General features: G+C 35.1%; 1 protein-coding gene across 1 annotated transcript; it reads left to right on the forward strand.

Annotated features, from left to right (window-relative positions):
- Positions 1–4,782: 4,782 nt before the first annotated feature.
- Positions 4,783–13,137, forward strand: LOC106119901 (uncharacterized). The gene is made up of 15 exons (XM_013315027.1): positions 4,783–5,128; positions 5,463–5,859; positions 6,576–6,660; positions 6,730–6,932; positions 7,599–7,683; positions 7,965–8,019; positions 8,262–8,470; positions 8,986–9,292; positions 9,715–9,927; positions 10,494–10,686; positions 10,946–11,012; positions 11,091–11,293; positions 11,928–12,012; positions 12,353–12,407; positions 12,826–13,137. Exons 1-15 carry the CDS (start codon positions 4,836–4,838, stop codon positions 13,049–13,051), a joined length of 2,676 nt encoding a protein of 891 aa, XP_013170481.1. The 5' UTR covers positions 4,783–4,835; the 3' UTR covers positions 13,052–13,137.
- Positions 13,138–13,189: the final 52 nt, after the last annotated feature.

Genomic DNA, 13,189 nt, shown 5'->3' on the forward strand with positions numbered 1-13,189 from the left:
TTACTTCTTTCGTACGGAGTTATCTGTTATGACATAACTATTATGAATCCAATTGTTATTTTGGTCACTAAAAATTGAGAGGGATTTCTTTTATAATATTAATTTTACTAACGAAATAACTCATTTATACAAGCCGATGTAAACTTTTTAATTGGGATAAAAATACGTAGATGATTTATTTTTCGTTTTGTACTTTCAAGGAAAATTTATTGTCATGTCATCAACGGATATGTTAACGATAAAATGTCGACGTGTTGAATGGTTTTTAAAATAATTTATAACTGTTATCTGTTTTTTTTTTTAAAAAAAGGGAATTAAAAATAATAATCGGGTACTATTTTTTTTAATTATTAACTTATATGAATGACTGAACTAGGAAGACATGAGTTGCCAGCGTCAGTTTTCCGTCCCAATAACATGGGAGCGTTCAAGAGTTGGTTAAATAAGGATGTACTAAACTAGCATATATCATCTTGTCTACTTCACATCATATGATAGTGAAGCAAATATTTATGAATCGTAGAAAAAATAACAATCTTCTATACAAAGTTTCTAAACCATTCTGTACTTCAGAACCCAACTATAAAAGTTGCCCATATTATTATAAAATAACTATAACTACACACTGAAAATAGTTTATTGCTTATTTAAATATTCCTAAGTAATATTCACTTTAAAGGTGCCTTAGTACTTAACCGCTATGACCGTGGGTTTCTTAGACTAATATCCCTGTTTAAACCATATTGTTATCTCTGTTGTGTCAAAGATTACATCATCATGATCATCAGCTCACTATACATCCCCACTGAGGGGCTCGGAGCCTACCCTAAGTTAGGAGTGACTAGGCCATAATCAACCACGCTGGCCCAGTGCGGGTTGGTTGACTTCACACATATCTTTGAATTTCTTCTCGATATGTGCAGGTTGCATCACGATGTTTTCCTTCACCGTAACAATGTCGGATAAATGAACATATGTATCTCAGAAATCTAAAAACACATTGGTAAATGGTGGGATTCGAACCCAGGACCTGCAGATTGCAAGTCAAGTGCTTGACTTGCAATCTGCAGGTCCTGGGTTCGCTGGGTTGAGCCACCGACGCTCTTATAATGACAAGGATCATCTTATATGCATTTCTTTCTAGGTTTTTCTACTACTAAATTAAAAGGGTACGTACTAACATCGAACAGCTATAAGTAAAATGTTAATAGTACAAAAAGACATATTATGACATCGCTAAAATATCAGAGTGGGTGACATGATAAATTTAACGAGGGCTAAAATATTTTATATACGTAAAAACTATAGTTCCGCCCTTATTAATGTCACTCTATGTTGCCAGTTTGCGCGAAATGAAATTACTATGACATGGCAATTTTTGGAAACAGGTACTTAAGAGGGTCAGGAAAAAGCCAATAAAAAATGTTATGACGTTATCAACCGCAGTAATTTTTATCTTATAAGAAATTTACTCAATATTATATAAATAATAGCTGTCGCCCGCGACTCCGTCCGCGCGGGATTAAAAATAGATATTGGCCGATTCTCAGACCTACTCAATATGCTCACAAAATTTCATGAGAATCGGTCAAGCCGTTTCGGAGGAGTATGGGAACGAAAATTGTGACACGAGAATTTTGTATATAAGATTTAAGTCACTCAAAATCTTAATGGGTAAATTTCAGCTTTCAACTTAAAAAAAAACATTTATACTAAAATGTATATATTTTTCTTGTCCATGGTTCTTTTAAATGGTATAGATGTTTTCAGATATCTTGGCGGCTTTTAACTTCGCGTTAGTCGCTGCGCAGAACATATTACACCTAGAAGTAGCCGGCAACGGGATGCGGGAGGATGGAACGCGCACTGCGCGAATGACCTTGAGCCACTAAGATATTTGAAAACTGTTATGCACAGTAAGTTTTTTTTTTACAAATACATTTGTGTGTACTTTCTCATAGTTTATGGGTGCATTTTAACGTAATGTAAGAAATATTGTAGTATTGTTTATTCAAGTATGATTAATGTCGTTAATTTCCCGTTTAATGTGTGCCTACAATGTTACTGGTATTTATTGCTAAATGGGGGCTTCGCTCCTCAATTTAGGGGCGCGTCTGACATGACGTATTGCGTTAATTCGTCACATCATGTTCATTTATAAAATACGTCGTGTTATTATAGTTTTAGTAAATTAACTATTATATTATCTATTCTTTCCAACATAAAAATATTGCTGTTATTCGCGAATATTGCTATTGGAGACATTTTTAAATTCGATTCAGTTGTTTGTGGGTACGTGTATATCTGAAGAAGTCTTTAAAGCTTTTTTCTTTATAATTCTAGTAATATTATAAATGCGAAAGATGGATGGATGGATGTTTGTTTGATGGTATCTCAGGAACGACTCAACGGATCTTAGTGAAATTTGGCATAGATTTAGAATAAATATATTATTATTATAAGATTTATTATAGAATAAATAAAAAGTCTAGATGAACACATACGGTACTTTTCAAGTTGTTTCCGAGCGGACGGAGTCGCGGGCGACACCTAGGTTCTTATAAGTACTTAAGTTTCTTAACTTAGCGATGTTTAGTTTAAGTACAACCAAAATTGACAAAAAGCAAATCAGAATTTTTTGTATTTACTTAAGTCTTAAACTTAAAGTGACATCTTAATAAACCTTATAAATGAAAATGATTGTGGAAAAAAAAAGTTTGCTGATGACACCAAAAGTTTTCGTATTAGACGACGAGAAAGGTACATTTTTATTTAACTTCCTAATCTTCTGTGCTATTGTTAGTTGACAGTTACTTAATGGGATACCGAACTTTCGCTATTTAACAGGCAATTTAAAGAAATTAAGACGCCATCAGATCTTTAACACTGCGGACTTTTACTAAGAAAATACTGTATATTATTTTTTATTTATTTAATCTTCGTACACAGTTAAATAAAATAGAAAAATGGCGCATGGGTTAAGACTAAATCTTAACCTTTTAACAGCTGACCTTTCAACAAAGTTTGTTTACAGATAATCCTGGCTTTTATGCTTTGCCTAATTTACATAATAAATAAAAGTACGAAAGTAAAAATATTAACAACAATCTTCAATTATTTAAATAATATTTATCTCTTAAACAGGAATATCTTTGAAAATCCCTTTGAGATACTCCTGATAAATCCACTATTACTGCTTTAGTTTTTTTTTTATAACAGAAGGGGGCAAACGAGCAGCGGGAACACCGAGGTGTTCAACGACGCCCATGGACATCAGCAATACCAGAGGAACCGCAGATGCGTTGCCGGCCTTTGAGGTGGCAACGCATCTGCGGTTTTAACATGAAATACCTTTAAAGGGCTTTCTTAACCCTAAAATGCCTATTCTAAATATAGATATGTACACAGACTTTTCTATTTTCATATTATGTTCCATTACCTTTAATGAATAAATGAAGGTATTCGTAAAATTCTCCTTTAAAAGCGAGACTGTATTAAATTGCCTTCTCAAGTATCAATATTGTAATATTAAATGCAAAATTCGCAGGATTTTGAGCAAGTCGAAGTGGTTAGGAACTCTTATCGAGTGATTGCGGTTATACGAGAACCACTTATAACCTAATTTAGCAAATAGAAGTTAAGTTAATAGTAATGTTAGATTTTAATATAGAAAAAAATACATTTTAATGTTACTTTTAGACATTATAAGTTAGAATCCTTTGTCGTGAATGGTGCACTTTCGTAACAAAGTCCAGTGTAAGAACAATTAGTGAGGGGACATAAAGGTCGACATTTTAGTAAGGCTAGTGTTGTACCAGTACACTGATACAGTGTCGGATTTCCTTCCGAACATTACTAACATTCTATTTACAAATATTTGGATGGATGTGAGAAGGCATCGCTAGAACGGCTACATCTTTCTCGCTGTTTGGCATAGATGTAGAACATAGTCTGTAAAAACATATAGGCTATAATTTTTTTTTATTCCGCGCGGTCGGAGTCGCGGGCGACAGCTAGTATTTTATATTTATAAAACATAGCTCTCTCGTTAAAAGTTTAGTAGGATGAAAATATCACGAGAAATGCGACTGTCTACAGAAATAAAGTTGTAATGAATAATGCGAGAAGTTAAACCAAAGATGCCTACATAAGTTCCAATCTGACGCAATATTTCTCTCTTTTTAATTAACCAAAACTTCCTCCTTATAAGGAAGAAATCAAATTGAATTTTATTGAAAACTAGATATTTAAAATGGAATAGAATGAAAGACAAAACTGATCATTGTGATTTAATACCTTATCTGTTATTAAGCATAAAGATTTTTGTGCGGACGAAGTCGCGGGCGACATTTTTCTTTTAATAAAGACCGTTGCCCATAGACAATTGCAGGCGCGTTGGCTTCCTTCAATCAACGGAGGAGGGGATGCACAGAAAGAAAACATTTTCCCTTCCCACGCATCCTCTCCAGGGAAGTCCACTTCCACTTCCCATCCTTTCCTTATAAGAAAAAGGGTGGGAAGGATAAGAGGACCAAATTAGGCCTCCGAAACGCACACTCATCAGACCAAAACGCGGAATTGCTTCATCTTCTCGCTTGTCTTCTGTGTGGTCGTGGTATTTCACCGGGTGAGCCGGGCCAATTCGTGCAAAGATGTTAAAGCGGGCTCTACCACTGTTACAGCGACAGTAGAATAAAGACATCAATAACACGAAACAGAACTTATTAGACCGATAATATTCTGTCGATAAGTAAATTATTAAGTCAACATTCTAACGTCAAAGTCATCATCTGTCAGCGTATTGGGTTCTTAAAATTTTTTGTGTTGTTAAAATTATGAAATCATACTGTTTAAATCTTTTAATTTTATTTACAATCTTTGAACTATGCATAAGCCGGAGATATGACAATTTCACACTATTCAGTGCCACACCAACGGAAGAATATCATTTGAATTTCCTACAAAATTTAGTATCCGAAAAATATATTGATGTTATATTCTGGAAGAAGCCGTCTAAATTATACAACGATGTGCATTTCATAGTCAATCCTATGGATATAGAACTATTCAAAGAAAGGACCCGTCATTTTAAATTGCAAACACAAATATTATTACGAGATGTACAAAGGTAACAAGTGTATTTAGTTCAAACTTCCTACGTTTCATCAAAACATTTGCTTGATTGTAAATGTTAAGGCATAAGTATTGAATGATTAAAAACACAGCCTGAATTGTTAAATTTAGATATAGATAGAAATATTTTAGATATAGACCAAAAGGTTTCAAAGGAATAGAAAACATAACTAATTCAGGAAAGGTATTTAGTCTTGATAAAGGCTCAGTTAGCACAAACTAAAGACTCACATGAAAAAGATAAATAATTAGTAAGAATTTTTTAATTAGAAAGACTGAATCTTATTTTTCACTTATTTTAGATCTCAAATAATTGTATTATTTTCCAGTGCATTTGATTCGCAAAGTATGAAAAAGTACGTGACACCCAAAATAGAATCATTCAATTGGGAGTACTATCATACATTGGAAGATATTTACCAATGGATGTCTGATCTAGCAGTCCAAAATCCTGAACGTGTTGAACTTCGTACTATTGGTCAATCTGTTGAAGGGAGAGATATTCAAGCGGTTTTAATTAAGAAAGACAAGGGTAGAGCTAACGTGATCGTTGACGGTGGCATGCATGGAAATGAATGGATATCCACCGTCTTTGTGACATTTTTAATACAAAAATTGGTACATGCTAAAAACGAGGATGATATACTATATGATTTGGCGAATAAATATCACTGGTATTTAATACCGGTTGTAAATCCTGATGGCTTCGACTATAGTATTAAACATGTAAGTATTATTATTTAACTAGTTGTCGCCCGCGACTCCATCAGCGCGGAATTAAAAAAAAAATTAGTTGCCTATGTTCCTTCCAGAGTATGTTCTACATCTATGCCAAATTTCAGCGGGGTACGTTCAGACGTTCTGGAGATACCTTCAAAGAAACATCCATCCAAACATTGGTATTAATAATATTAGTAAGATATAAATTTCTGGTGACACGAAAGAAGGTTATGTTCATAGGCGTCGTGAGGAAGAGGCAGATCCCAAGATAATTAAAAAATGTAATACCTTTAAAAGTCCCTTTTTTTTTTAAGAAACCTTTCCTCCAACGCATCGGGACGGGACCACGGGCACGCTTTCGCTCTCGTCCGCGGCCCCGTCTGCGCCAGCTGCCGAGGCAGCTCCCTCTCAGGGGGGAGGCAGCCCTCAGTCGCTGGTGATGGTCTCCCCCGTGTCCATCAACAGAGGGCTATTGTGGGAGGGGGGAGGGCGGCAATATACTGCCGCCCTCTCCGCCCCACTCTCCTACGTCTGAGCGGGGGCGCCAGGGGATCTCCCTCGCGCTCCCGCTCTTTTGCCTCCTTCTGCACCTTTAAAAGTCCCTGGAAAGGGACCGTATTAGTTGATCCTGCCCCCCCCCCCTTCCTAGACCTAGCGTAAATAATCAGCTTCCGACGCCAATAGTTCCATTTTGAAACTTCTAACAGTGTAACAATTTTTAGGATCGTCTATGGCGCAAAAATAGAAGAATATTCAGTACAGGTGAAGGAGTTGATTTGAATAGAAATTTTCAACACAATTTTGGAAGTAAGTTGTTAATTAATGATCAGTGATAACAATATTTTCAAATTCATTAAATTTTTATTAATAACACAGAATACGGAACCAGTGCTAATGTAAAAGATGATAACTACGGTGGTAGAGAACCCTTTTCTGAACCCGAATCAAAAGCTCTAGCCGGATTTATAACAAGTAAACGAGATCGTTTGAAATTTTACATCTCATTTCATGCATATGGTCAAAAAATTATAATACCCTACGATGATAGAGTACAACACGTTGAAAATTTTTCGGAAATGGTAAGATTTTTGGGTATATTCTTGACAAAGTTATATGTTAAAGTTTGGAGTGTTGTGTCTTTCTGGATAAACTACAATAATATACTGGAGGCCTAATTTAGTCCTCTTTCCCTTCCCACCCTTTTTCTTATAAGGAAAGTATGGGAAGTGGAAATGGGCTTTCCGGATCAGAGAATGCATGGACAGGGAAAATATTTTCTTTCTGTGCATCCTCTCCTCCGTCGATTAAAGGTGGGTAACGCATATGCAATTGCGTCTGTCTATGGGCAACGGTAACTTCGATATTTCAGCGATTTCAGGTAGCCGCTCGCTCGTTAATATATAAAAAATATAAATAATTATGATTTTGGTAAGAGAAATAATTGTCCAACTTCACAAAATTGTTTGGACTTGAATTTTCGCAATTCCATGGCTACCACGACAGACGCAAAAGCGTGTAAGCAGGACACCTGGACGCACTCTAGAAAACCTAACTCTCCGAAGTATCCTAACAACTTCTTGATGTTGTCGGCGATCTCCCGAAGTGGTGTCTCAGCGTGCTAATACCTATATTAAAATCTCCTAATGGACCTTTTTATTTATGAAATTGTCGATAACTGTAGAAAGGTCATTTATCTTTAGTCTTAAACTACTAACAATTAGTTGAAATAAGGCTTTATATTTCAGGATAACTACGCGAAGCAAGCAATATTAAGAATGTATAGATTAAATGGAGTTAAATACGGTGTTGGCACTACATATGATACGTTAGGTCTGGCTAATTTTTACTTAATATCAAATATTAGTTGTCGCCTGCGGCTAAGACTGGCGGGAATTAAAAAATACCTAATTAGTAGCCATTGTGTTCTTCCAGACTATGTTCTCCATTTGGGCCAAATTTCATCAAGATCCATGCAGCCAGTCTGGAGATATCTTCAAACAAATATCCATCCATCCATCCGTCCATCTGTCTGAACATTTGGATTAATATCATTATTTAGATTATTTACTACCACTTTTATTACTTTAATGACATATCTACAATATTTATAGGTTTACGTGCATCTGGAAGTAGTACAACTTGGGTGAAGAAAAGTTTCAAAACAAAGTAAGTGTTCTAAAACGATTTGAATTATAATTGAAAATTTATTTTTGTCATATCTTTGGTGCTAAAGTGTCCTTATTCTCAGCACATTCTTTCATCATCGAAACCATCTGGGTGTGTCAGTTTACTGCTCTGTTATAAGTCTCCCTCGATCCCTTTCACTTTTTGTAGTTCTTGCTTTGAGTTGGCCTTGAACTTGGCTATAATGAATATGGTTTTTGTTAATCCAATCTTTTTGCCTTTAGATATGTGATAACATTTCTCTTACGCGACAACGGGAGCTACGGCTATGCGCTACCAAACAACCAAATCAAGCCAACCTGTGAGGAGACCTTGCAAGGTCTTATTGAACTGATGACAGCTCGCCCCAGACGTATTCGTTCAGACTTGTTCAATGCGGCCCAAAAACTTGAAAACAAATTTGTGATATTAACATTGGTTTATTTTTTGATATGTCATGTTTTATTTTGTTAATGTAATGTTTTTATGAAAATGTGTATTAAAGTTTTGTATATAAGTTACTTATTACTTTCATGAGTTATATAGCTTTTGAGGTTGCAAAGTTGGAATTGAAAAATATTGCAAAGAACTGATTGCCCAAAAATCACGATGTCATGACATAGTCGTGAAATAGATGATTGTAGTGTCAGGTTTTAAAAGGTCAAATCCCACGCCTTTTTCATTTTGGGAATATATTAGGGGATACAAGAATAGACCACTGACCTTTAGCAGAGCTTTCTGACCTGAGGGGTTATGGAATAGTTTTGAAGCGAAGGCATTTGCTTTTTATTTTCTGGGTCATAACTAAGCATAGGTAATATGAAAGTTATAATGGTTGTTAATAATCTGTGGTACTATCCATAGATACGATTTAATGCTCATCAAAATAAAATTGAAGTACGTCAATCTGACAAATCAAAAATACAATAAATAATAAATTATATCATCGTTTTTAGAAAACATAGTATTTTACTATAATAATGTTAATAGCATTTCGTACTGTTATTGTTTATTTGGTGACGATATTTCCATTTGATGAATGCGCACAGAAAAAGTATCACAACCATACGTTGTATCGTGCTATACCGATGAGCGAGAAACATCTAAAATTCTTCAAAGATCTCAATCAATTTTATGACGTAAACTATTGGAGACCCCCTGGTAAAATCAGCAAATCAGTAGAGTTTATAATATCACCTGAAGATAAGCCAGCATTTACGAAAGATGCAGAACATTTGGGCATCTACTTGGTGACAATCATGGATAACGTACAGAGGTATTGTATATTATAGTACACTAGCTGTACCCGTGACTCCGTCCGCGTGAAATACCATCTTAAAACTGCGTGCGATACTGGACAGTACTTGGACATTGCAACATTAGTTTATTTTTCTAAAATAAACCTAAGTTACACCTGATTAAATTAGCTACCTGCCAATAAAATTCCCGTCAAAATCGGTGCAGCCATTTCGGAGATTACTTGAAACAAACAGGCAGATAGACAAAATTTGTAAAACATGTTTTGGTGATTGTACCGTATACTTCATACATGTAATAAAAAATGGTTATTTCAATATCACAAACAGACACTCCAATTTTATTTCTATGTATAGATATGAGGTATTTTTGTCTTCTTATAAATCCTTTACTAATAATCTGGAATAGACTATTACTAATATTCTTGGAATTGAATTTTAGGGCATTCGATGGACAAACAGTGCGAAGTTACGTAAGAAGAAAAATGGAACAATTCGATTGGCGTAGCTATTTTAAAACAATTGATATCTACAAGTGGTTATTTGATCTTGGAAATGAATATCCTCAGGAGGTTTACTTAGAGAGCATCGGAAAAACTTTGGAAAATCGAGATATTATTGCAGTTAGGATTCTTTTAGGCACCGGTAAAAGAAGGTACTTGGAACATTTGACATAGACATCTGCGTAATGACTAACAGATGCATCGCCTACTTGTATTGGATAGAGAAGATGAGCAAAAGCATATTTCTTTTTATATTCAGTCTCTCCTCTGTCAAGTCCATATTCATTCCCACTATCTACTTATTATATGTGGGTGTTAAACAAAGAATGATTTATTAGACAAAATGCGTATATACTCTTATTTCAAGCCTATCTTCTGTATAGTCGTTGAATAAATACTTATCATCATAAGCTCACCATGTGTCCCCACCGAGGGGCTACCCTAAGTTAAGGGTGACTAGGCCATAGTCAACCACGTTGGCCAAGTGCGCTTAACTTCACACATATCTTTGAATTTCTTCACAGATATGTGCTGGTTGTATCACGATATTTTATTTCACCGTAAGAACGTCGGATAAATGTATATATGTACAATATCGGCAATCGAAAAACACATTGGTACATGGCAGGATTTGAACCAAGGACTTGCAGATTGCATGTCTTCACTCCTTAAATACTGGTTGGTGTAAAATAAAACATAAAGATGCCCATGTTTTCAGACCTAAGGTGATAGTTGAAGGTGGAATACACGCTCGAGAATGGATATCTCCGGCATTCGTGACGTACATGATGAACCAAATCCTTCATGCGCCTAAATCAAATAATACAGCATTGAAAGAAATCGCTTTTGCATACGAATGGTATTTCGTGCCAATATTAAATCCTGACGGCTACGAAATAACTCATACCTCGGTAAGTTTCTTAATTCTAGAGGTTTTGTTGATGTTTGTTAGAACGTATCCACAGAACGGGTAAAAGAATATAGCTAAAATTTGGTATAGGTGTAGAACATAGTCTGGAAGAACACATTGGCTACTAATTAAGGTTTTTTTTATTCGCACGGACTGAGTCGCGGGCGACAGCTAGTGACTTATATTACTGAACAAAAATAAGTATTATTAGTGAGTTATTAAATAAGTTCATTGCGTTATATTTGTTATTATATTTTCAGGATCGTTTATGGAGGAAAAATAGTCGAGGCGTTGATTTAAATAGAAATTTTGGGATCGCGTTTGGAAGTAATTTTTTTTATATATGTTACTTAAATTCATAATTTATTTAATTAACCAGTTTTTAATTTAACACTATTATTACAGCTGTTGGAGTCAGTTTTAGTTCATGGGATAATTCATATTGCGGGGATCACGCGTTTTCTGAACGGGAAAGTTCTTCTATGGCTTCCTTCGTGCGTTCCAAGAGCGAAGATTTGGAATATTATCTTGCATTTCATTCATACGGCCAATACATGATAATACCATATACATTCACAAAGAAACATTTAGAAAATTACGATGAAGTGGTAATCAATTTTATGATATCAAATTTTTAGCAACTCAAAAAACAAAGGCTTTAGTAATCTTAGTATAATAATATTATAATGCGAATGTTTAGATGGATGGATGTTTGAAGGTATCTCTGAAATAACTCCATAGATCTCGCTGAAATTTGGCACAGCTTAACATAGTCTGGAAGATCACATAGCCTCCTAATTAGATTTTTTTTTAATTCTGCACGAACGGAGTCTCGGGCGACAGCTAGTAGATAATAAAGAAACTCAGTTGCCTGAATGAGCTGGTTCGATCGGTGGAATACCACGACCACAGGACACATGCGTGAAGTGGAAATAATTCCGTATTTCAGTATCCTTGCCTGAGGTCTTATTTATTCCTCTTTCCTTTTCCACCTCTCTATTATAAGAAAAGGATGAGAAGAGAAAGTGTATTTGATAGAGGAAGGAACGCATAGGATGAGGAAACTCTTTATGTGCCTCCTCTCCGCGCACCTTGCAATTTCTGATGTCAATGAAAAGTAGTTGCTTCGCTATTTTAGCGTATTCAACTAGCCGCTTGCTCGCTTGCCACCTTAAATAAAAAAAAGCTAAGAATGATTTAGATTTATTTGATTTGTACCAAAAATCTTTGTGTCTATTTTAGTACGCAATGGGTAAGAAAGCAGCTCTAAGGATTGCTGATAAACACGGAACAGGATATACTGTAGGAACGGCTTTCGATACCGTCGGTAATGTGTATTTTATGTTTATCGTTAAAGAAAATCTTACTACTATTATGAATGCGAATGTTTAGATGGATGGGTGGATGTTTGTTTGAAGGTATCTCCGGAACGTCTAAACTGATCTTGATGAAATTTGACACAGATATAGAACATAGTCTGGAAGAACACTTGCACGGACTGAAGGACGACAGCTAGTTAACATAATTTTAATTAAAAATAATTTAAAATTAAATCTTTTAGAGATGTGTTAATTGCTTGATGCTTAAAAATCGTCAAACGAAATATTTTTTTCTTTAATTGATGCAATATTCTTTCATGGGAAAATTAATAAATAATATAATTTCAGGCTACTTAACATCTGGAGTTAGTGGATGTTGGGTTAAGAAGACATTTAAAGTTCCGTAAGTGTGTTAGACGTTCAATAAGTCTAGACCAGTCTTTCCCAAAGTGGGCGATAACGCCCCATTGTGGGCGCTGCAGGTTTCAAGTTGCGGGTAATAGTAAAAGTTTCGTTTAGAATTCTCCGTTAATATACATAAATAGGTCACAATAATTAATCAATTTATTTTGAAGTTATACTGGTTTTTAAATATGTGAAAGTATTGGGGCGCTAAAAAATATTTATTCTCAAAGTGGGCAGTAGACAAAATAAATTCGGGAACCACTGGTCTAAACATACCTATATGGCAAGCTGAATTTGTTTGCACAGACTTTAACGCTATCCTTTTGAATGTCTACTCTATACCTAATTAAGGAGTATTTGAAACTCTTTGGTGTGCTAGTTGGATGTTTTTATTTTTTTTAATTATTACTTGATAGATACGTGATGACGTTTGAGCTTCGAGATGAAGGATACTACGGTTTCGCACTCCCTCCAGCAGACATATTACCAACATGCGAAGAAACGATGGACGGTGTACTGTCTTTGCTTTCACCAACCCAACGGAAACTTTCGCAAGCTAAAGGCGGACAGGGACACAATATTTTAGATACATTAGTAACAGCTTGGAATATAGTATTGTTCATATTAGTACGTTACGGTTAGATTATGTCGATTGCAGATTTTTTGTATTATTTTCTACGCCTGTGTTTTGTAAAGTCTATGTATGCGTTATTGCGATTGTATTAATACATCTTACTTTGGTATGTTTCTTTTTATTTTATCAAATTTGGAAGTGACAAA

This window comes from Papilio xuthus, unplaced genomic scaffold, assembly GCF_000836235.2.
Source record: "Papilio xuthus unplaced genomic scaffold, Pxut_1.1 DF826961.1, whole genome shotgun sequence".
Taxonomy (NCBI): Eukaryota; Metazoa; Arthropoda; class Insecta; order Lepidoptera; family Papilionidae; genus Papilio; species Papilio xuthus.

Excerpts from the sequence above, each read along its gene's own strand:
- LOC106119901 (XM_013315027.1), top strand. The coding sequence starts at position 4,836 with ATGAAATCATACTGTTTAAATCTTTTAATTTTATTTACAATCTTTGAA. Across the intron at positions 9,928-10,493 it reads TTAGGCACCGGTAAAAGAAG|ACCTAAGGTGATAGTTGAAG; the intron begins GTACTTGGAACA and ends CCATGTTTTCAG. Across the intron at positions 12,013-12,352 it reads AACGGCTTTCGATACCGTCG|GCTACTTAACATCTGGAGTT; the intron begins GTAATGTGTATT and ends ATATAATTTCAG.